Source organism: Salmo trutta, chromosome 26, assembly GCF_901001165.1.
Source record: "Salmo trutta chromosome 26, fSalTru1.1, whole genome shotgun sequence".
Taxonomy (NCBI): domain Eukaryota; kingdom Metazoa; phylum Chordata; class Actinopteri; order Salmoniformes; family Salmonidae; genus Salmo; species Salmo trutta.
In genome coordinates this window covers 24,384,781-24,407,354 of record NC_042982.1, presented here as the reverse complement: position 1 = coordinate 24,407,354, position 22,574 = coordinate 24,384,781, and the positions used below count along the sequence as shown (strand labels likewise).

The following is a 22,574-nucleotide window of genomic DNA, read 5'->3' as shown; positions in this document are numbered from 1 at the left end:
CGAAAGCCAAGTTAACAAAACAGATCACCGACCATTTTGAATCCCACCGTACCTTCTCCGCTAGGCAATCTGGTTTCTGAGCTGGTCACGGGTGCACCTCAGCCACGCTCAAGGTCTTAAACGACATCATAACCGCCATCGATAAGAGACATTTCTGTGCAGCCGTATTCATCGACCTGGCCAAGGCTTTCGACTCTGTCAATCACCACATTCTTATTGGCAGACTCGGTTTCTCAAATGATCACAGATAAAGGACAAACTACTGTGTTGAAAAATTATTTACATCCCTTAAAACACCTGTAAATTGATGAACAATGATTTTGTTCAACACAAAAGTGCAATCCACCAAATTCGTTCATAAAATGTTAACTCATGAGTTAGTCAGGTTACTGTTCCTAAAATGGACATACAAGGTCAAATCAAAAGCTACAGCATTAATGAAATCAGATTATCCAGTGACCGCAAAGGAAAACCTAAGACCTATAACTTAATGGAAAAGAGTTTAAAAAGTGACCTGACAGACTTCTACACTCCAAACCTGAGGTGATTTCAAAACTGCTGTCAATGGGGTCACATTCTGATGCTGACAACGCCCTCGCCGCATTAAAGCCAATACTGTAAAACACTAACAAATAAAAACATTTGATCAGGGATAGTAAGCACTAACACAGTCTTCACATTCTTGTCAACTTGTCACATCTCTTCCAGAGATACTAACATTTAGTGAACTTTAATAAACAGTCCATCCCAGGTTAAGCCCAGCCATCATACATGCAGCACAGCTGTAACATTGGAGTGATTCAGTAACGCTACGTTAGTGGTCTCCAACACTGGCCCTGAGAAGATGCTGGATCAGTGTTTCTTTAACCAAGTTCTCATTTTATAAAGGAATGACAGTGCGTTAGATATGAACGGCTGCATTCATCGCCTGGAATATTCCTAGTCTACAGGATCAAGGTTGGAGACAACAATGTGGCAATGTCAATATTTTACTTGGACCACTAGAATAAGGAGGGTCTGTGTGTGATCACACCACATCCATCCCCAGACCCCTGGCCACCTCAGTCAGGGCCCTCACAGCGCCCGAGGGCCCACAGGAGTCAGAGCCGTCCCGGGTGGCGTCGGGGTCATCCCCCATATCAGACACGTTACTCAGTACACAGTACACAGGTGAGTTACTGCCCCTGGGGCTGGGCTGGGCTGACATCTCCTCCCCTGCAGAGAGCTCTGAGGAAGAGGAGCAAGAGGAGGGGGAGGAGGAGCCAGGGGGAGAGCCATGACTTCTGGCTGCCCGGGTGGCAGCTCTCTTGGCTCGGCTGCTGGACCCGGGGCCCTTATGGAGCGTCCTCTTCTTAGCCATGTTCTTCATGATCTCCTGAGTCACCTCCACTGTCTCGTAACGCACCATGTTCAGCCTCAGGTAGCCATCTTCATCCTCCTTGTATCTGGAGCAAGCCAAATAATCAACAACCACCCCCTTATGGTAAAACAGACTAACTCATGTTAACTAATCACACAAGGGAAAGATGAAGCGCTGTTCATACCTGAAGCGGGAGTGTCCAGAGGGCCATTTCAGGTGGTGTTTCTTTCGCAGGTGAAGAGTGAGTGTGTAACACCAAGAGAAGGTTCTGTCACAGAGATGACACTTGTATTTCGAGACCATTCCACCCTACAGAGGAGAATTACACAAGTGTCAGGTGGAGTACACTTGATCAAAATTCCATAAACCCAAAAGCATATTTGCAAATGAAAAAGTCAAGCTTTGACACTGATCTTGATTCTGTAGGTCTATTGAGCAGTGAGTGAGTGTTTGGCGTCCCCTGCAGACAGTCTGAAGTACCTCGTGTACTCTCTTGTAGTGCTGGTTCATGGTGTGGGCCATGCGGGAGGAGTAGTCACAGCCCTCTACAGAGCAGTGGTAGGCCGCCCCCTCATTATGGGTCTCCATGTGCTTCCGCAGGTCGTGCTGGTTCTTAAAGCTGGGAGACATGCATCATAAACAAAAGTGCAAGCAAAATAATATGTGCACAATATGTTTACAGTCCATAAGGGTCAGTAAGTTGTGATGAGTCTGTGGAACAACAACCTGCTCTCACAGAAGTCACAGGGAAAGGGTCGCTCGTCACAGTGGCGGAACTTGATATGGATCTTCAGAGTGGCGAGAGAGGTGCAGGTCATGTCACACAGGGGACACTTGATATGGTTCACTGAGAGGCAGAGGATAGATCACTCATAAGATTTACAGTGAAAGAAACTGGACACAGACAACAGCCATCATCACCCAATCAAAATATCTTATTGACAAACCCTATTGATAGCACTACAACTAAAATAAATCTGACTAATAGATGTACATTTCCAAGCCAGACATGGAAAATGAGCTAAATAATACTGAACAGAAGTGGTGGAGAACAGCACACTCACCATGCTGTCGTACATGGTCTCTCAACAGCCTCTCATTGGCAAAGCCTTTGTCACAATGCTCACAGACCAGGGACTCTGCAAGAATCAGAGGGCATTCAATCAAATTAAAATGTACATGTCTAAGCCAATAACATACCTGCCTATAAGCTGTAAAACAGTGACTTCTGGCCAGGCAGAGCTGAGCCCATTCACCCTCTGGCTCGGCCTGTCTGTGGATGTGGTCGAAGAACTTGGTGTTGCTGGAGAACATGCAGCCGCAGGTGGGGCAGGCCACCAGACGCTCCTGAGTGTGGCTGCGCAGGTGCTCCCGCAAACGGTACTTGATCTTAAAGAATGCATCACAACCTGTGGAAACACATGAAGAGGATATCAGCTGAAGCAGGCCAACAAAACATCAGTTTATTCAATGTAGCACTACAGCAGGAAAGGCTGTGCTGATACAGTATAATGTGATCCCTTCCTTGCCCCTAGCAGTACCTTTCCAGCTGCAGAAGATGGCCTGCTGCTGGTCTGGGAGAGGAGAGAGCCCAGTGCAATGAGCGTGCATGTCCACATGCCGATAGAACCACTCCGGGTTGTTAAATGTACTCTGTAGCAACAAAACAGCAAAAATTAAGTACATCACATACACAATCACTGAGGGTGGCGGTGAATTATAAGGCAGATGTCAAGCAGTGGGATGAAGAATCACCCTCCATGGTATTATTAACTTACATCACAGTGCTCCCACTGGCACACAAGTCCCTCTGAGATCTCGGGGACCAGGTTGTTGCTGTGGAGGTCCTGGGTACAGCTGGGGAAGTTGGGGTGGGACTTGAGCATCTGCTCCCCAATGAACTTGAGTTTGCTGTGGAAGGTGTGGAAGTGAGCATGGATCTCCAGCTCCCTGGGGCTGCCCATAGCCAGGAACTCACAGCCCTCCCACAGACATGCATAGTCATCTAGAGGGAGCAACACAACACAAGTTATCTGGCGAAAGGCAGTAGGTGCTGTTAGTGATATTCTGGTCAGCATATTTGTACTTTTCAAAGGCTTCAGTAGTACTGAGTACTTTTCAAAGGCTTCCTGTTCTTGACTACTTTCCCTTGAAATCACTTATCACCACCTTTATTTAACCAGGTAGGCCAGTTGAGAACAAGTTCTCATTTACAACTGCGACCTGGCCAAGATAAAGCAAAGCAGTGCGACAAAAACAACAGAGTTACACATAAACAAACGTACAGTCAATAACACAATAGAAAAAAATCTATGTACAGTGTGTGCAAATGTAGAAGAGTAGGGAGGTAAGGCAATAAATAGGCCATAGAGGCAAAATAATTACAGTTTAGCATTGACACTGGAGTGATAGATGTGCAGATGATGTGCAAGTATAGATACTGGGGTACAAAAGAGCAAGAGGATAAATAACAATATGGGGATGAGGTAGCTGGGTGTGATATTTACAGATCGGCTGTGTACAGGTACAGTGATCGGTAAGCTGCTCTGACAGCTGATGCTTAAAGTTAGAGAGGGAGATATAAGACTTGAGCTTCAGTGATTTTGCAATTTGTTCCAGTCATTGGCAGCAGAGAACTGGAAGGAAAGGCAGCCAAAGGAAGTATTGGCTTTGGGGATAACCAGTGAAATATACCTGCTGGAGTGCGTGCTACGGGTGGGTGTTGCTATGGTGAGCTGAGATAAGGCGGGGCTTTACCTAGCAAAGACTTAGAGGACCTGGAGCCAGTGGGTTTGGCGCCGAATATGTAGTGAGGGCCAGCCAACAAGAGCATACAGGTCGCAGTGGTGGGTAGTATATGGGGCTTTGGTGACAAAACGGATGGCACTGTGATAGACTGCATCCAGTTTGCTGAGTAGTGTTGGAGGCTATTTTGTAAATGACATCGCCAAAGTCAAGGATCGGTAGGATAGTCAGTTTTACGAGGGTATGTTTGGCAGCATGAGTGAAGGAGGCTTTGTTGCGAAATACGAAGCTGATTCTAGATTTAATTTTGGATTGGTGATGCTTAATGTGAGTCTGGAAGGAGAGTTTACAGTCTAACCAGACACCCAGGTATTTGTAGTTGTCCACATATTCTAAGTCAGAACCGTCCAGAGTAGTGATACTAGTCGGGCGGTCGGGTGCGGGCAACAATCGGTTGAAGAGCATGCACTTAGTTTTACTAGCATTTAAAGCAGTTGGAGGCCACAGAAGGAGTGTTATAAGGCATTGAAGCTCGTCTGGAGGTGTGTTATCACTGACAGACTGTAGGGGCCGGAAAGATTTCAAATTCTACATTTGCTTTCACTTGATGGAAAAGACTCGGGAAAGGAAGCTATTGGGACAATACTGAGACACTGATGTAGCTGTCATCTGCCAGTCCCCTCACCAACCCACCTAGTTCTTCCATAGCATCTCTGTCTCCTAGGTGATCCTTCAGGTGCAGTGACATGTGTTCGCTGAGCTCCTCCATGCAGTGGCCTTTGAAGGTGCAGGACGCCCACTTACAAGACACCACCAGGTTGGACAGGTTCCTCCTTTTCGCCATGGTGATCTGGCTGCTGGACACAAGGTAGGTAGAGCTGCCACACCAGTCCCAAACCACCTAGAACCAAAAAAACAGCAGGTGTTATAGCTAAATAGCCAAAACAGTCCTAACAGCAGGTTCGATTTTGTTAGCCAGTTAGTTAGTTCACAACACCATTATAACCAAACTGGATTAATTCTGGCACAAGCTTCAATTGGTCACTATTTTTCCAATATGACTAGCAATGCTATTTAGCTAGCCAGCTAGCTTCAAGTGGGACATATTTACAGTGTGCCTGTGCCAAATACCTAACATGACATTGCAAAATTAGCTGGCAGGCAGTTTTAATAACGTTAGCTAGCTAGCTGGGATTTCCAACATTGGAAAGAGACGTAAACCAAACATATTTATAACCAAACCCACCCCCTGTCTGTGCGTAAAGTTTAGTTAGTTACCAAATGCGAGCCCTTTATCTTTGTACAAATTCTGATACAATAGACAAGCTCCATAAACGTTACTGTGATAACATTGTTAGCTAAATATCATATGTGAACTTACTTACAGACTATGTTGTCCTTTTCAGAAGATCTCAGAATATTTTTCGTTCCCTCCAATGTTTTTATCCACTTCCGGTCACACTACAAACAGGAAGTTCCCACATTAACTGCTTCTTCTTCTTGTTCTTCGATGAGGTTTAACGTGGTTGGCATCCAATATGTTGCATTACCTCCACCTACTAGACTGGAGTAAACTCCCTTATACTTTGCTTGAATTTTTTTTAAACAAATACCCTACTATCTAACACTACACCCACAAAAACATTCTAAAAATGAATAAAATAAAAATAACACCACCCTACTCCCATATTTAAATCTACTCTCCAGAGGGTGGTGCGGTCTGCACAACGCATCACCGGGGGAAAACATGCTGCCCTCCATGATACCTACAGCACCCGATGTCACAGGAAGGCCAAAAAGATCATCAAGGACAACAACCACCTGAGCCACTGCCTGTTCACACCGCTATCATCCAGAAGGTGAGGTCAGTACAGGTGCATCAAAGCTGGGACCGAGAGATTGAAAAACAGCTTCTATCTCAAGGCCATCAGACTGCTTAAAAGCAATCACTCAGAGAGGCTGCTGCCTACATTGAGACCCAATCACTGGACACTTTAATAAATTGATCACTAGTCACTTTAAACAATGCCACTTTAAATAATGCCACTTTAATAGTGTTTACATATCTTACATTACTCATATCACATGTATATACTGTATTGTATACCATCTATTGCACCTTGCCTATGCTGCTCGGCCATCACTCATCCATATACTTATATGTACATATTCTCATTCACCCCTTTAGATGTGTGTGTATTAGGTAGTTGTTGGGGAATTGTTAGATTACTTGTTAGATATTACTGCACTGTTGGAACTAGAAGCACAAGCATTTCGCTACACTCGCATTAACATCTGCTAACCATGTGTATGTAACCAATATGATTTGATTTGATTTACTTAGTCCTACCTCATGCCAACAACTTGAAAGGATGGGACATCACAACTTAACACACCCTGTAACTCTTCTGATGTCAAGTCTCGCACACCCAAATATTTCTCTGCAGCTGCCACCACAACCTCAATTTTCTGTGACTTCCATTACATCCCTGCAGTACAGTTTATAACCATTGCTATAAATGCAAAAAATCCAATCTTACTGAAACATATATGACTTGTTGGCCTATATCTCTGTAGTGGTACAGATCTACTACTCTCACCACTCCTCTCAGGATCCCTCCCCTTGACCCATCTTCCCCTACTTTCTTCACTGCCTCAGCATATGACAACTTCTGCACTATTCTAACCCTGGAAACCTCAACCTGCCTCTCTCACACGGGACATTTCTGATCCCCAGCCCAATGGGCACCCCTACAATTAACACATACCACTACTTTCCCCAATGCTACACATTCCTTTGTCTCATGCCCTTCTGGACACTTCTCACACCTTGGAACCTCCCTTCTACACACTGCTACCACATGACCATAAGCTTGACACCCGTAACAACGTAATGTATTCAGCACAAAAGCTCATACAGGATAACGTATATATCCTAACATCACTTTGTCAGACAAAGACTCAACATCAAAACTCAAAAGAACAGACAATGACTCTTCTGTTTCACCGCTCTCGCCACCCTGTCTGCGTCGCACCAAACGACGGAAAAGGTGGGCCAAACAGGCCCCCATTAACATCAACGGGGCTGTAGTGGAGCGGGTCAAGAGTTTCAAGTTCCTTGGTGTCCACATCACCAATGAACTATCATGGTCCAAACACACCAAGACAGTCATGAAGAGGGCACGACAAGACCTTTTCCCCCTCAGGAGACTGAAAAGATTTGGCATGGGTCCCCAGATCCTCAAAAAGTTCTACAGCTGCACCATTGAGAGCATCCTGACCGGTTGCATCACTGCCAGGTATGGCAACTGCTCGGCATCTGACCGTAAGGCGCTACAGAGGGTAGTGCGCACTGCCCAGTACATCACTGGCACCAAGCTTCCTGCCATCCAGGACCTGTGTAGTGGGCGGTGTCGGAGGAAAGCCCATGTAATTGTCGAAAACTCCAGTCACCCAAGTCATTGACTGTTTTCTCTGCTACCGCACGGCAAGCGGTACCGGAGCGTCAAGTCTAGGACCAAAAGGCTCCTTAACAGCTTCTACTCCCCAAGCCATAAGACTGCTGAATGGTTAATCAAATGGCCTCCAGATTATTGCATTACCATTTTCCTAACTCTTCTTAAACTGCACTGTTGGTTAAGGGCTTGTAAGTAAGCATTTCACGGTAAGGTCTACACTTGTTGTATTCGGCTCATGTGACAAATAAAGTTTGATTTGATCTTATCAAGTATCGGGCTCCGAGAACTTCACCACACCTACCACCTCCGATACTTCGCCCTCATTCACTTCCATTTCACCTCCTGTCTTCAGCTCACTCTGCTTCCACTTTCTACCATTCTTATTGAACAAACCATCTCCCTTTTTTCCACCCCTTTTAACCGACTCAAGCTCACCGTCTTCCTCCCTCTCTCTCTTAGACCTCCATTCCTCCTCCGTATTCCAAGTATACGTCTCCTTATGATAATACTGCTCTTCTCCTGACATACAGTTGAAGTCGGAAGTTTACATACACCTTAGCCAAATACATTTAAACTCAGTTTTTCACAATTCCTGACATTTAATCCTAGGTCAGTTAGGATCACCACACCATTTTAAGAATGTGAAATGTCAGAATAATAGTTGAGAAAATGATTTATTTCAGCTTTTATTTCTTTTATCACATTCCCAGTGGGTCAGAAGTTTACATACACTCAATTAGCATTTGGTAGCATTGCCTTTAAATTGTTTAACTTGGGTCAAACATTTTGGGTAGCCTTCCACAAGCTTCCCACAATAAGTTGGGTGAATTTTGGCCCATTCCTCCTGACAGAGGTGGTGTAACTGAGTCAGGTTTGTAGGCCTCTTTGCTCGCACAGGCTTTTTCAGTTCTGACCAAGCTTTAACTTCCTGACTGATGTCTTGAGATGTTGCTTAAATATATCCACATCATTTTCCTCCCTCATCATCCTCCCTCATCATTTGTGAAGTGCACCAGTCCCTCCTGCAACAAAGCACCCCCACAACATGATGCTGCCACCCATGTGCTTCACGGTTGGGATGGTGTTCTTCAGCTTGCAAGCCTCACCCTTTTTCCTCCAAACATAACGATGGTCATTATGGCCAAACAGTTCTATTTTTGTTCATCAGACCAGAGGACATTTGTCCAAAAAGTACGATCTTTGTCCCCATGTGCAGTTGCAAACCGTAGTCTGTCTTTTTTATGGCGGTTTTGGAACAGTGGCTTCTTCCTTGCTGAGCGGCGTTTCAGGTTATGTCGATATAGGACTCGTTTTACTGTGGATATAGATACTTTTGTACCTGTTTCCTCCAGCATCTTCACAAGGTCCTTTGCTGTTGTTCTGGGATTGATTTGCACTTTTCGCACCAAAGTACATTCATCTCTAGGAGACAGAACGTGTCTCCTTCCTGAGCAGTATGACGGCTGCGTGGTCCCATTGTGTTTATACTTGCGTACTATTGTTTGTACAGATGAACGTGGTACCTTCAGGCATTTGGAAATTGCTCCCAAGGATGAACCAGACTTGTGGAGGTCTATAAAAAATGTTCTGAGGTCTTGGCTGATTTCTTTTGATTTTCCCATGATGTCAAGCAAAGAGGCACTGAGTTTGAAGTTAGGCCTTGAAATACGTTCACAGGTATACCTCCAATTGACTCAAATTATGTAAATTAGCCTATCAGAAGCTTCTAAAGCCATGACATCATTTCCTGGAATTTTCCAAGCTGCTTAAAGGCACAGTCAACTTAGTGTGTAAACTTCTGGCCCACTGGAATTGTGATACAGTGAATTATAAGTGAAATAATCTGTCTGTAAACAATTGTTGGAAAAATTACTTGTGTCATGCACAAAGTTGATGTCCTAACTGACTTACCAAAACTATAGTTTGTTAACAAGAAGTTTGTGGAGAACGAGTTTGAAAAACGAGTTTTAACGACTCCAACCTAAATGTATGTAAACTTCCAACTTCAACTGTACATCTTGTTCTTGCTTTCTCAAGGGACACCATTTAACCAGCTGTCACAGTCTCCGTGCAATCAGCACGAACACCTCGGGATGTAGCGCTCAAAGGTGCATCCCACTTATAATGCAGCTGCTTCGTCTTGATGTTATTCTTTATCAAAAGCTACCGTGACACTTTTCAATTTCAAACAAGCGCGCTCTTCCAACCACCATCCCCGTCTCTGCAAAAGCTCTCCCTCCAAAACCCAACTGTTGCGGCCTTGCCTCACATACAGTCCCCTCTTTTCAATCGACACTGAACTCTCTAACTTCTTCTTCTACGTTCAAGTAAAGTTTATGACATAATGCGTGTCATGACCCATGAATGATGAAATATAAAATGTACCCTATGCAAAAATATTGTGGAAATAAGTCAAATTAATACAAACAAATACAACAGGGGTTTAATCCGCATAGAAATTTGGACTCAATTAGGCGACATGTCAACTCAGTAAAACAGTTTCTCTGGTTTTGACTGTACCTTTTGTGTGTTGGCATTTGCTTTTCCATTAAAACAAACATGCAAATTATTCCCTTAGGAAAAAAGATTGCCGTTAGAGTGCAATATAACTGCAAAGCGGTGTAAAGTCCTTAAGTAAAAATACTTTAAAGTACTACTTAAGTAGTTTTTTGGGGCATCTGTACTTTACTTTACTATTTCTATTTTTGACAACTTTTACTTTTACTTCACTACATTCCTAAAGAAAATAATGTACTTTTTACTCCATACATTTTCCCTGACACCCAAAAGTACTAATTACATGTTGAATGCTTAGCAGGGCAGGAAAATGATCCAATTCATGCACTTATCAAGAAACAATGTGGTCATCCCTACTTTCTCTGATCTGGCAGACTCACTAAACACAAATGCATTTTTTGCAAATGAGTGTGCTCCTGTCTATCCGTAAATTAAAAAAACAAGACAATGGTGCCGTCTGCTTTGCTTAATATAAGGAATTTAAAATAATTTATACTTTCACGTTTACTTTTGATACTTAAGAATATTTTAGAAAGTACATTTACTTTTGATACTTAAGTAAATTTACAACCAAATACTTTTAGACGTTTCCTCAAGTAGTATTTTACTGTGTGACTTTCACTTTTACTTGAGTAACTTTCTATTACTTTTACTCAAGTATGACAATTGGGTACTTTTTCCACCACTGTAATTGCAGTATGCTGAAAATTCTACATCCAAAATATATATATTTATTTTACTGCAGTAATTTTGCAGTGTAACTGCAATTGCAGTACAGTAGATATCAGGTTTGAAGGTAAAACCCAGATGCAGACAATGTTGAATTAACAACAGTTTAATAATCCAACAGGGGCAGGCAAAAGACAGGTCAAGGGCAGGCAGGGGTCAGTAAACCAGAGGTGGGGCAAAGGTACAGGACGGCAGGTGGGACAAAGGTTACAGGACGGCAGGCAGGCTCAGGCAGAGTGGTCAGGAAGGAGGGCTAAGAGTCAGGACAGGCAAGGGTCAAAACCAGGAGGGCGAGGAAAAGAGAGACTGGGGAAAAGCAGGCGCTGAGACAAAACTGCTGGCTGACTTGACAAACAAGACGAACTGGCACAGACAGACAGAAAACACAGGTATAAATACATGGGGGATAATGGGGAAGATGGGTGACACCTGGTGGGGGGTGGAGAGAATCACAAAGACAGGTGAAACAGATCAGGGTGTGACAGTAGAACTGCAATTAAACTGCAGTACACTGCAGTTATTCTGCAATTACTGCGTCCAAAATACCACAGTCGACTGCAGTTACTGCATTTTTACTTCAGTTTCAAAACTGATGTCTTTTTTTGTAAGGGTTGTGCTGTGATCTTAATCTACAGTAGTATCATCACAAACCACACGATACCTGATATATTGTGATTTTTTTTTCGCTGAGCAGTGTGAATTTGACTATGATGACATGAGAGTATCTAAATCATGAGTCACAGAGTTTCTAAACCATCCTTTGCTACAGTTCCACAGGGGAAGTTCCATGATGTTAAATCTAGAGAAACAGCTTTAAAGGGATAGGCATGAAGAGGGATGAAAATAACTTTGGTTGCTACACAGACTGTGCCCTCCCTACATAGACATGGATGGATGAATGTCTCTAAAAGCTTCCTCAAATTTGCTTCCAACTACATTACCGGTAGCCTACTATATATGTAAATATGTCTATTGAAAGCCCTTTGCTGACTATATCCAATGGAAACAATGATTTAGCCTCTTGGTATTTGATTTCATGTGAAATGACCCGATCATTATCACATTGTGACTATTTTTACATCATGCTGTATCCCTTTTCCCACTCTCCTGTAGTAACACCACCAGGGCTATTGTGTTCAGCAGCCTTTTCAAGGTGTAATCTGTTAAAGGATTTGCTGTGTGGAACAAAACATTAAATTCCCTATGCCAACATCCTAGTTACCAGATGATGTGTCACACTACATTTTTTATGAATGTGGTTACCATTGTGTTCCACCCTCAGGCCTGCCATAACATATCAAAGGCCTCTCTGTGAATTCAACACTTCCCTAATCCATCCTACAGGTTATGCCTGTCCACTACCCATAATTACATGGTGAAGGAATGAGAATCCTACTATGACAACAAGCTTTCTGACAACAATAAGTGTTGAGAAAAGAATCTCATTCAGTCATACAACTGATTATTATTATTATTATGAGTCTGAGAGAAAATGTTGCAGTTTTAAAGCTAATTTCCTATAATGAAACAAACAATGGCTTATCACGTGTTCATATGCTATCTGGGGGGCCCGACCTCCGGGAGGACCCCAACCTAAAGCTTGTGCCCCCCCCCCCCCCCCCCCCGCCTTGCAGGGCCTGCGTGGGTGTGTGCTAATGCCAGTGATTACCGGTATATGAAAATATGTCTATTGAGAGCCCGTTGCTGACTATATCCAACTAGAACAGTGATTTAGCCTCTTGGTATTTTATTTTATTTGAAATGACCTGATAATTATCCCATTGTGACTATTTAGATATTTTGCTGTCAGTATAATTATCACTTTTCACACTCTCCTGTAGTAACACATGGCTGTCATTTTCAGCAGCCTTTTTAAACTGTGATCTGTTAAATGATTTGCTGTGTAATCTCTTCCCTATGCCAGGAATGAGATTATATAACTAAATATTACCATAATGAGTATGATTTCTCCATCAATTTCCTTGTTTGATTGGTAATGAGTAACAGACATAGTTTGGAGCTGGAATAGCTATTCATAAAGTGTAAGAAACATTTGAACATTGAAATTGATACATTACTCTATATAACAGTTTTACAGTATATGTATTTACGGTTTACAATTTGTAAAGCTGAGGTTGACGTTTTGTGTAAGTAGTCTATTTTAAAATGATATTGCCAACCTGCTGGTTACCAGGTGCTGCGTCACACAAAGTTTCTTATGAATGACCAACTGTGGTCTAAGAACCATGGTGTCCACCCTCAGACCTGCCATAACATATTTGTGAATTCAACACTTCCCTGATCCATCCTACAGGTTATGCCTGTCCCTTACCATAATTACATGGCGAAAGAATGAGAATCCTACTAAGACAACAAGCTTTCTGACCACAATAAGTGTTGAGAAAATGTCTCATTCAGTCATACAACTTCAATTTATATATATAAAAAATCTATACTTTTTTAAGGTACTGATTTGCAACACTTCAAATGAAATCATGTATTTGACCCACTGACATTATTGACGACTTTACTACAGAGGAGGTCCTGACTCAATCTGAGAGCAAAATGGGTGGTTCCAAACAAAACTGCCACAAACACCTCGCCTCTCATCTGTGAACAAGGAAACCATCTCTGCCTCACATCACATAGCTGGGCTGGGTTCAAATTAGATGTGCATAGGAAAGAAAAAAGTGAAAATGCAAGAAAGAACATTCTCTTGGCTTAACAAGGTTGCCTTTATTTTATGTAAGTACCACTGGTTTAATTATGTTGTATAGTAGCTTGAATCAAAACATATTCAGCCAGTGCCCTTAAGATGCTGGACACTGTTTATCACAGGGCACTTAGATTTATAACTAATGCAAGACCACTCACCTATCACTGTCATCTGTACAACATGGTGAAGTGGCCCTTGCTTCCTATGAGAAGGCTGAAGCATTGGTACATCTTTGTGAACAACACAGTGCTTGGACCATTGCCTACTTATCTGTGCTCCTCACTTACAAGCTCATCACAAACATATAGACTTCGTTCTCAGCTACTACTATCTTTCAAGGTTCCTAAGGCCAGAACAGAAATGGGATAAATATGATTTTCCTATAATGCTCCTTGGTCTTGGAACAAGCTGCAAAAGACTATAAAACTGGAGGAGAGAGTATTGCTGGTTGAGTTTAACCTCTAAAGTTTAAACCGTTGGGGGAGGGGGTGTACTAAGCCAACATATGGAATTGTTTTAAGATGGTCATATCATGGATCATTTAGCAATTTGATTTAGAATTTTAAAACCCCTTTAGCTATCCCCAAAAAATACTTTAAAATGATTTAATAAAATATTGAGTTTGGCCTTTACTACTAAAGTCCATAGAAACGCATTGAATAACACATTCATACATCGCAAAATAGACAGTAAAACATTTTTAAATCGTGAGGAATAAGGTTTTTAAGTGTCTGTCCAATATCTAGGAGATATAAGAAAGATCAGGAAATATATACACTGTATGTACAGTACCAGTCAAAATTGTGGGCACACCTACTCATTTAAGGGCTTTTCTTTATTTTTTATATGTTCTACATTGTAGAATAATAGTGATAGTAATAATAGTAATAATATTAAATAACACATATGGAATCATGTAGTAACCAAAAAAGTGTTAAATAAGTCTAAATATATTTTAGATTTTAGATTCTTTGCCTTGATGACAGCTTTGTACACTCTTGGCATTCTCTCAACCAGCTTCATGAGGTAGTCACCCGGAATGCATTTCAATGAACAGGTGTGCCTTGTTAAAAGTTAATTTGTGGAATTTCTTTCCTTCTTAATGCATTTGAGCCAATCAGGTGTGTTGTGATAAGTTAGGAGTGGTATAAAGAAGATAGCCCTATTTGGTTAAAGACCAAGTCCATAAGGGGCCTCCCGAGTGGCGCAGCAGTCTAAGGCACTGCATTGCAGTGCTACTGTAGCTGCGTTACTACAAATCGTGGTTCGATACCGGGCTGTGTCGCTGCCGGCTGCGACCGGGAGACCCAAGAGGCGATGCAGAATTGTCTCGACATCGTCGGGGTTAGGGGAGGGTTTGGCCGGCCGGGATGTCCTTGTCCCATTGTCCTCTAGCGACTCCTGTGCCGGGCCAGGCGCATGCACGCTGACACGGTCGACGGGTGTACGGTGCTTTCTCCAACACATTGTGCAGCTGGCTTCCAGGTTAAGGGTGCAATGTGTCAAGAAGCAGTGCGGCTTGGCGGGGTTGTGTTTCGGGGGACGCACGGCTCTCGTCCTTCACCTCTCCCGAGTCCGCAAGGGAGTTGCAGCGATGGGACTAGACAGTAACTACCAACTTGATATGACGAAATTGGGGAGAAAAAGGGGAGAAGAAAATGAATACAAAATAAAAAGACCAAGTCATAATTATGGCAAGAACAGCTTAAATAAGCAAAGAGAAACAACAGTCCAGCATTATTTTAAGATATGAAGGTCAGTCAATCCGGAACATTTGAAGAACTTTGAAAGTTTTTTTCAAGTGCAGTCACCAAAACCATCAAGCACTATGATGAAACTAGCTCTCATGAGGACCGCCACAGGAAAGGAAGACTCAGAGTTAACTGCACCTCAGGTTGCAGCCCAAATAAATGCTTCACAGAGTTCAAGTAACAGACACATCTCAACATCAACTGTTCAGAGGAGACTGTGTGAATCAGGCCTTCATGGTCAAATTGCTGCGAAGAAACCACTACTAAAAGACACCAATAATAAGAAAAGACTTGCTTGCGCCAAGAAACACGAACAATGGACATTAGACTGGTGGAAATCTGTCCTTTGGTCTGATGAGTACAAATTTGAAATGTTTGGTTACAACCTCTGTGTCTTTGTGAAACGCAGAGTAGGTGAATGGATGAGTAGGAACATGTTCAAGACTGTTGGAAAAGCATTCCAGGTGACTACCTCATGAAGATGGTTGAGAGAATGCCAAGCGTGTGCAAAGCTGTCATCAAGGCAAAGTATGGTTACTTTGAAGAATCTCCAATATAAAATATACTTTGATTTGTTTAACACTGTTTTGGTTACTACATGATTCCATATGTATTATTTAATAGTTTTGATGTCTTCACTATTATTCTACAATGTAGAAAATAGTAAAAATAAAGAAAAACCCTTGAATGAGCTGTGTCCACACTTTTGACTGGCTGGTACTGTACAGTGTATATATATATATATATATATATATATATATATATATATATATATATATATATATATATATATATATATATATATATATATTGTTCTTTGGAGTGGCTACTTACCCCCTAGTACTCTACCACCTGGTTTCCAGTCAATTTGCACATTTTTCATGTGGCTGACATGTAGTAATGTTAAATAATGGTGCAATTGCCAAAGGTTTTTGGGCACATTGTATTAATTGTGATAGGCTCACATTTTACCGGTATGGAATACCACCACTATTTATTTGACTGGGATGTCGTACCGGACTGTACCCCCTTACTTTCACCCCTGATTGTATTGTGCTCTTTGTATGTACAGTGCATTCGGAAACTATTCAGACCCCTTTGACTTTTGTCACATTTTGTTACTTTACAGCCTTATTCTAAAATGGATTAAATAAAATATTCCCTCATCAATCTACAAACAATACCCCATAATGACAAAGCGAAACAGGCTTTTAGAAATTTTAGCAAATGAATTAAAGATAAAAAACACAAATACCTTATTTACAAATACCTTTGCAATGAGACTTTTTGGGTGCAATTCAAAACAAGAAAACAGAGTAAGGGTGCCCTCCAGCGGTAACCTAAGGAAACAACAATCAAATAACAGAAACTGTGACATAAACATGACGTCGTCACATCAAATCAATGAATATTTCTTTTCTTTTTTTTTCTTCTGATTCACAGTTTTCACAAACATAACATCCAGATCAATGTTTAATGCTGAGAAGAGCACAACCACAGGACAAGTAGAAAACACAGCACAGGTAAATACATCAACATCACATAATTCAATATCTACCTCAGTGATGAATGAAATTACCAAGTATGTTTTAAAAATCCCAAGTGAAACATCAGCGCCTGTAACCAGTCAGATGTCAATGGGTACCACTGTTTCACCAACTCCAACAGCAAATACCAATCAATCCATAGAAAGTATAGCTTCCACTACATCAAAAGTTTATTCAAGTGATGCCACCACAACTACATCAACGTCAGCAACCACTACAAGCAATGCCACCACTCCCTCAACAGTCACTTCAAGTGATGTCATTTCTCCCTCAACTACATCAGCAGTAACTTCAACTGTGACCACCACTCCCTCTACACCAACAGTCACAAGTGATGCCCCCACTCCCTCAACAGTCACTCAAAGTAATGCCTACACTCCCTCTACTATGTCTACGGTCACTTCAAGTGATTCCACAACTCTTACTACTACATTGACAGTCACAAGTGATGTCATCACTCGCTCTACTACATCGACATTGACAGACTCTTCAAATGATGCCACCACTCCATCAACAGTCACTTCAAGTGATGCCACCACTCCCTCAACTACATCGGCAGTCACAAGTGATTCCATCACTTGCTCTAATACATCAACATTGACAGTCCCTTCAACTGATGCCACCACTCCCTCAACAGTCACTTTCCCCTCAACTACATCAGCAGTAAATTCAACTGTGGCCAACATTCCTTCTACTACTTCGAAAGTCACCTCAAGTGATGTCACAACTCCCTCAACTACATCAATAGTCACTTCAAGTGATCCCAAAACTCTGACTTCTACATTGACAATCAAAAGTGATGCCACCACTCTGTCTACTATGTCTACAGTCATTTCAAGTGATCCCACAACTTCCACTACTACATTGACAGTCAGTAGTGATGCCATCATTCACTCTACTACATCGACATTGACAGTCCCTTCAATAAGTGATGCCACCTCTCCCTCTACTATGTATACAGTTACTTTAAGTGGCAACACATCAACACCTACTTCAAGTGATGCCACCCCTCCCTCAACAGTCACTTCAACTAATGTAACTTCTCCCTCAACTATGTCTACAGTCACTTCAATTGATACCACCACTACTACATTGACAGTCACTTCAAGTGATACTACATCAACACCCACTGCAAGTGATGCCATCACTCTATCAATAGTCACTTCAAATGATGCCAGCAGTCCCTCAACGATGTCGACAGTCACTTCAAGTGATAACACCACTTCCTCAACTATGTTGACAGTCACTTCAAGTGATGCCACCACTCCCTCAACAGTCACTTCAAGTGATCCCTCAACTCCCACTACTACATCGACATTGACAGTCTCTTCAAAGGATGCCACCACTCCTTCAACAGTCACGTCAAGTGATGCTACATCAACACGCACTTCAAATAATGCCACCACTCCCTCACCCAAATCAACAGTGTCTTCAAGTGATTCCACCAATCCCTCAACTACGTCAACAGTCACAAGTGATGCCATCACTCATTCTACTAAATCGACATTGACAGTCCCTTCAAGTGATGCCATCACTCCCTCAACAATCACTTCAAGTAATGCCACCACTATGACATCAACAGTCACTTCAAGTGATAGTACATCAACACCCACTTCAATTGATGCCACCACTCCCTCAACAGCATCCCCAGTCACTCAAAATAATACCATCACTCCCTCAACTACATCGACATTCACTTCAAGTCATACCACCACTACACCGACAGTAACATCAACTGTGGCTACCATTCCCTCAAAAACATCGACAGTCACTTCAAGGGATGCCACCACTACTACATCAACATCAGCAGTCTCTTCAAGTGATAACACCAATCCCTCAACTGCATCGACATCAGCTTCAAGTGATGCCACCACTTCCACACCGAAATTAGCAGTCTTTTCAAGCGATTCCAGCACTCCCTCAACAGCAACTTCAAGTGATGCCACCACTACTACAACTACATCAACAGTCACTTCAAGTGCTGCCACCACTCCCTTCACAGTCACTTCAACTGATGCCTTTACTGCCTCAACAGTCACTTCAAGTGATGCCACCACTCCCTCAAGAATCACTTCAAGTGATACCACCACTCAATCTGCTACATTGACAGTCACTTCAAGTGATACCACCTCTTCCTGGACAACAACAGTCAATTCAAGTCATGGCACCTTTCCCACTACATCGAAAGTCACTTCAAGTGAATCTACCATTACATCGACAGTCACTTCAAGTGATACCACCACTGCATCAACATCAGCAGTCACTTCAAGCGATCCCTCCACTGCCTCAACAGTCACCTCAAGTGCCGACACAACTGCCTCGACACACACAGTAAATTCATCTGTGGCCACCATTCCCTCTACTACTTCAAAAGTCATCTCAAGTTATGCAAACAATCCCTCAACTATGTCTACATTCTCTTCAAGTGACGCCACAACTCCCTCAACTACATCAACAGTCACAAGTGATGCAATCACTCGCTCTACTACATTGATTTTGACAATACATTCAAGTGTCGGCACCACTCTCTCTAGAGTCACTTCAAGTGATGCCACCATTCCCTCAGAATTTTATACAGTCATTTCACGTGATAGCACCACTACTACATCAACACCCACTTCAAGTGATGCCACCACTCCCTCAACTATGTCTACAGTCGCTTCAATTGATGCCACCACTCACTCAACTAGATCAACAGCCACTTCAAGCAATGCCACCACTACTACACCAACAGTATCTTCAACTGCAGCCACCATTCCCTCAACTACATCGACAGTCACTTCAAGTGATGCCACTAATACTACATCAACATCAGCAATCACTTCAAGCGATCCCACCACTCCCTCAACAGTCACTTCAAGTAATGCCACCTCTCCCTCGACATCAATATTCACTTCAAGTGATGCCACCTCTCACTCAACTACATTGACAGTCACTTCAGAAGATACTATATCAACACCCACTTCAAGTGATGCCACCACTCCCTCAAGTACATCGACAGTCAGTTCCAGTTTTGCCACCACTCTGTCAACAGTCACTTCAAGTGATGCCACCTCTTCCTCAACTACATCAACATTAACTTCAAGTGATACCACCACTACTACACCGACAGTAACATTAACTGTGGACAGACTTCCCTCAACTACGTCGACAGTCAGGTCAAGTGATGCTTCCACTGCCTCAACAGTCACTTCAAGTCATGACACCACTGTTACATCAACATCAGCAGTAACTTCAAGCGAGGCCACCGCACCTTCAAAATTCGCTTCAAGTGATGCCACCTCTACTAAGTCAACATCAGCAGTCACTTCAAGCGATAACACTGTTCCATCAACATTCACATCAAGTGGTGCCACCTTTTCTCCATCACCATCAGCATTTAGATCAAGTGATGCCACCTCTCCCTCAACATCAAAATTCACTTCAACTGATGCCACATCTCACTCAACTACATCAAAAGTCACTTCAGATGATACTACATTAACACCCACTTCAGGTGATACCACCACTCCCTCAAGAACATCGACAGTCACTTCAAGTGATGCCACCTCTTCCTCAACTACATCAACTTTAACTTCAAGTGATGCCACCACTACAACATCGACAGTAACTTCAACTTTGGCCTACATTCCCTCAACTACATCGACAGTCACTTCAAGTGATGCCACTAATACTACATCAACATCAGCAGTCACTTCAAGCGATCCCTCCACTCCCTCAACATTCACTTCAAGTGGTGCCACCACTACTACATCAACATCAGCATTCACTTCAAGTGATGCCACCAATCCCTCAACTGCATTGACATCAACTTCACATGATGCCACCACTCCCTCATCTACATCAGCAGTCACTTCAAGCAAAAACACTGTTCCTTCAACATTCACTTCAAATGATGCCACCGCTACTACATCAACATCAGCAGTCTCTTCAAGTGATGCCACCACTCCCTCAACAGTCACTCCAAGTGATGCCACCAATCCCTCAACTGCATCGACATCAACTTCAAATGATGCCACCACTACAACACCGACATTAACAGTAATTTTAAGCGATTCCATCACTCCCTCAAAAGCCACTTCAAGTGATGCCACCTCTCACTCAACTACATCGACAGTCACTTCAGACGACACTACATCAACAACCACTTCAAGTGATGCCACCACTCCCTTAAGTACATCGACAGTGAGTTCAAGTGTTGCCACCACTGCCTCAACAGTCACTTCAAGTGAAGCCATCACTCCCTCAACTTTATCGACAGTAACTTCAGAAAATCCCACATCGACACCCACTTCAGGTGATGCAACCTCTTCCTCAACTACATCAACATTCACTTCAAATGATGCCGTCCCTCCCTCAACTACTTTAACAGACACTTCAGGTGATGCAACCTCTTCCTCAACTACATCAACATTCACTTCAAGTGCTCCCACCACTCCCTCAACAGTCACTTCAAGTGATGCCACCTCTCCCTCAACTACATTGACTTTCACTTCAAGTGTTATCACCACTACTACACCGACAGTAATATTAACTGTGGCCACAATTCCCTCAACTACATCGACAGTCACTTCAAGTGATGACACCTCTCACTCAACTACATCAACCGTCACTTCAGATGATGCTACATCAACACCCACTTCAAGTGATGCCACCACTCCCTCAAGTACATTGACAGTCAGTTCAAGTGTTGCCACCACTCTGTCAACAGTCACTTCAAGTGATGCCACTAATACTACATTAATATCAGCAGTCACTTCAAGCGATCCCACCACTCCCTCAACATTCACTTCAAGTGGTGCCACCGCTACTACATCAACATCAGCATTCACTTCAAGTGATGCCACCTCGACATCAGCATCAATATTCACTTCAAGTGACGGCACCTCTCACTCAACTACATTGACAGTCACTTCAGATGATACTACATCAACACCCACTTCAAGTGATGCCACCACTCCCTCAACATCAATATTCACTTCAATTGATGCCACCTCTCCCTCGACATCAACAGTCACTTTAAGTGATGCCACCACTCCCTCAACAGTCTCTTCAAGTGATGGCACCTCTCTCAGAACATCAATATTCACTTCAAGTGATGCCACCTCTCCCTCAACATCAACAGTAATTTTAAGTGATTCCACCACTCCCTCAACAGTAGCTTCAAGAGATGCCACCTCTCACTCAACTACATCGACAGTCACTTCAGACGATGCTACATCAACAACCACTTCAAGTGATGCCACCACTCCCTCAAGTACATCGATAGTCAGTTCAAGTGTTGCCACCACTGCCTCAACAGTCACTTCAAGTGATGCCATCACTCCCTCAACTTTATCGACAGTCACTCCAGATGAAGCCACAAAGACACCCACTTCAGGGGATGCAACAGCTTCCTCAACTACATCAACATTCACTTCAAATGATAACACCACTCCCTCATCTACATCAGCAGTCACTTCAAGCGATAACACTGTTCCTTCAACATTCACTTCAAGTGATGCCAAAGCTACTACATCAACATCAGCAGTCTCTTCAAGTGATGCCACCACTCCCTCAACAATCACTTTTAGTTATGCCACCTCTTCCTCGACATCAATATTCACTTCAAGTGATGCCACCTCTCACTCAACAACATCGACAGTCACTTCAGATGATACTACATCAACACCCACTTCAAGTGATGCCACCACTCCCTCAAGTACATTGACAGTCAGTTCAAGTGTTGCCACCACTGCCTCAACAGTCACT

At 42.8% G+C, this 22,574-nt stretch overlaps 1 protein-coding gene across 3 annotated transcripts; it reads right to left on the bottom strand.

The window, feature by feature from the left end:
- Nucleotides 1-263: 263 nt before the first annotated feature.
- LOC115163485 (histone H4 transcription factor) lies at nt 264-5,561 on the bottom strand. 3 transcript variants are annotated; one of them, XM_029715404.1, is made up of 10 exons: nt 5,491-5,561; nt 4,799-5,006; nt 3,139-3,365; nt 2,902-3,013; nt 2,617-2,769; nt 2,425-2,499; nt 2,087-2,207; nt 1,841-1,979; nt 1,545-1,669; nt 264-1,445 (listed from the first exon to the last, which is right to left on the bottom strand). In XM_029715404.1, the coding sequence occupies exons 2-10, from the start codon at nt 4,947-4,949 to the stop codon at nt 1,028-1,030; spliced, it is 1,521 nt and encodes a 506-aa protein (XP_029571264.1). In that variant the 5' UTR covers nt 4,950-5,006; nt 5,491-5,561; the 3' UTR covers nt 264-1,027. The 3 variants fall into 3 exon arrangements, with proteins under 3 accessions (XP_029571264.1, XP_029571263.1, XP_029571262.1); XM_029715403.1 differs by having other exon boundaries at nt 2,425-2,769; nt 5,487-5,561; XM_029715402.1 differs by having other exon boundaries at nt 2,425-2,769.
- Between the last annotated feature and the right edge of the window lie 17,013 nt (nt 5,562-22,574).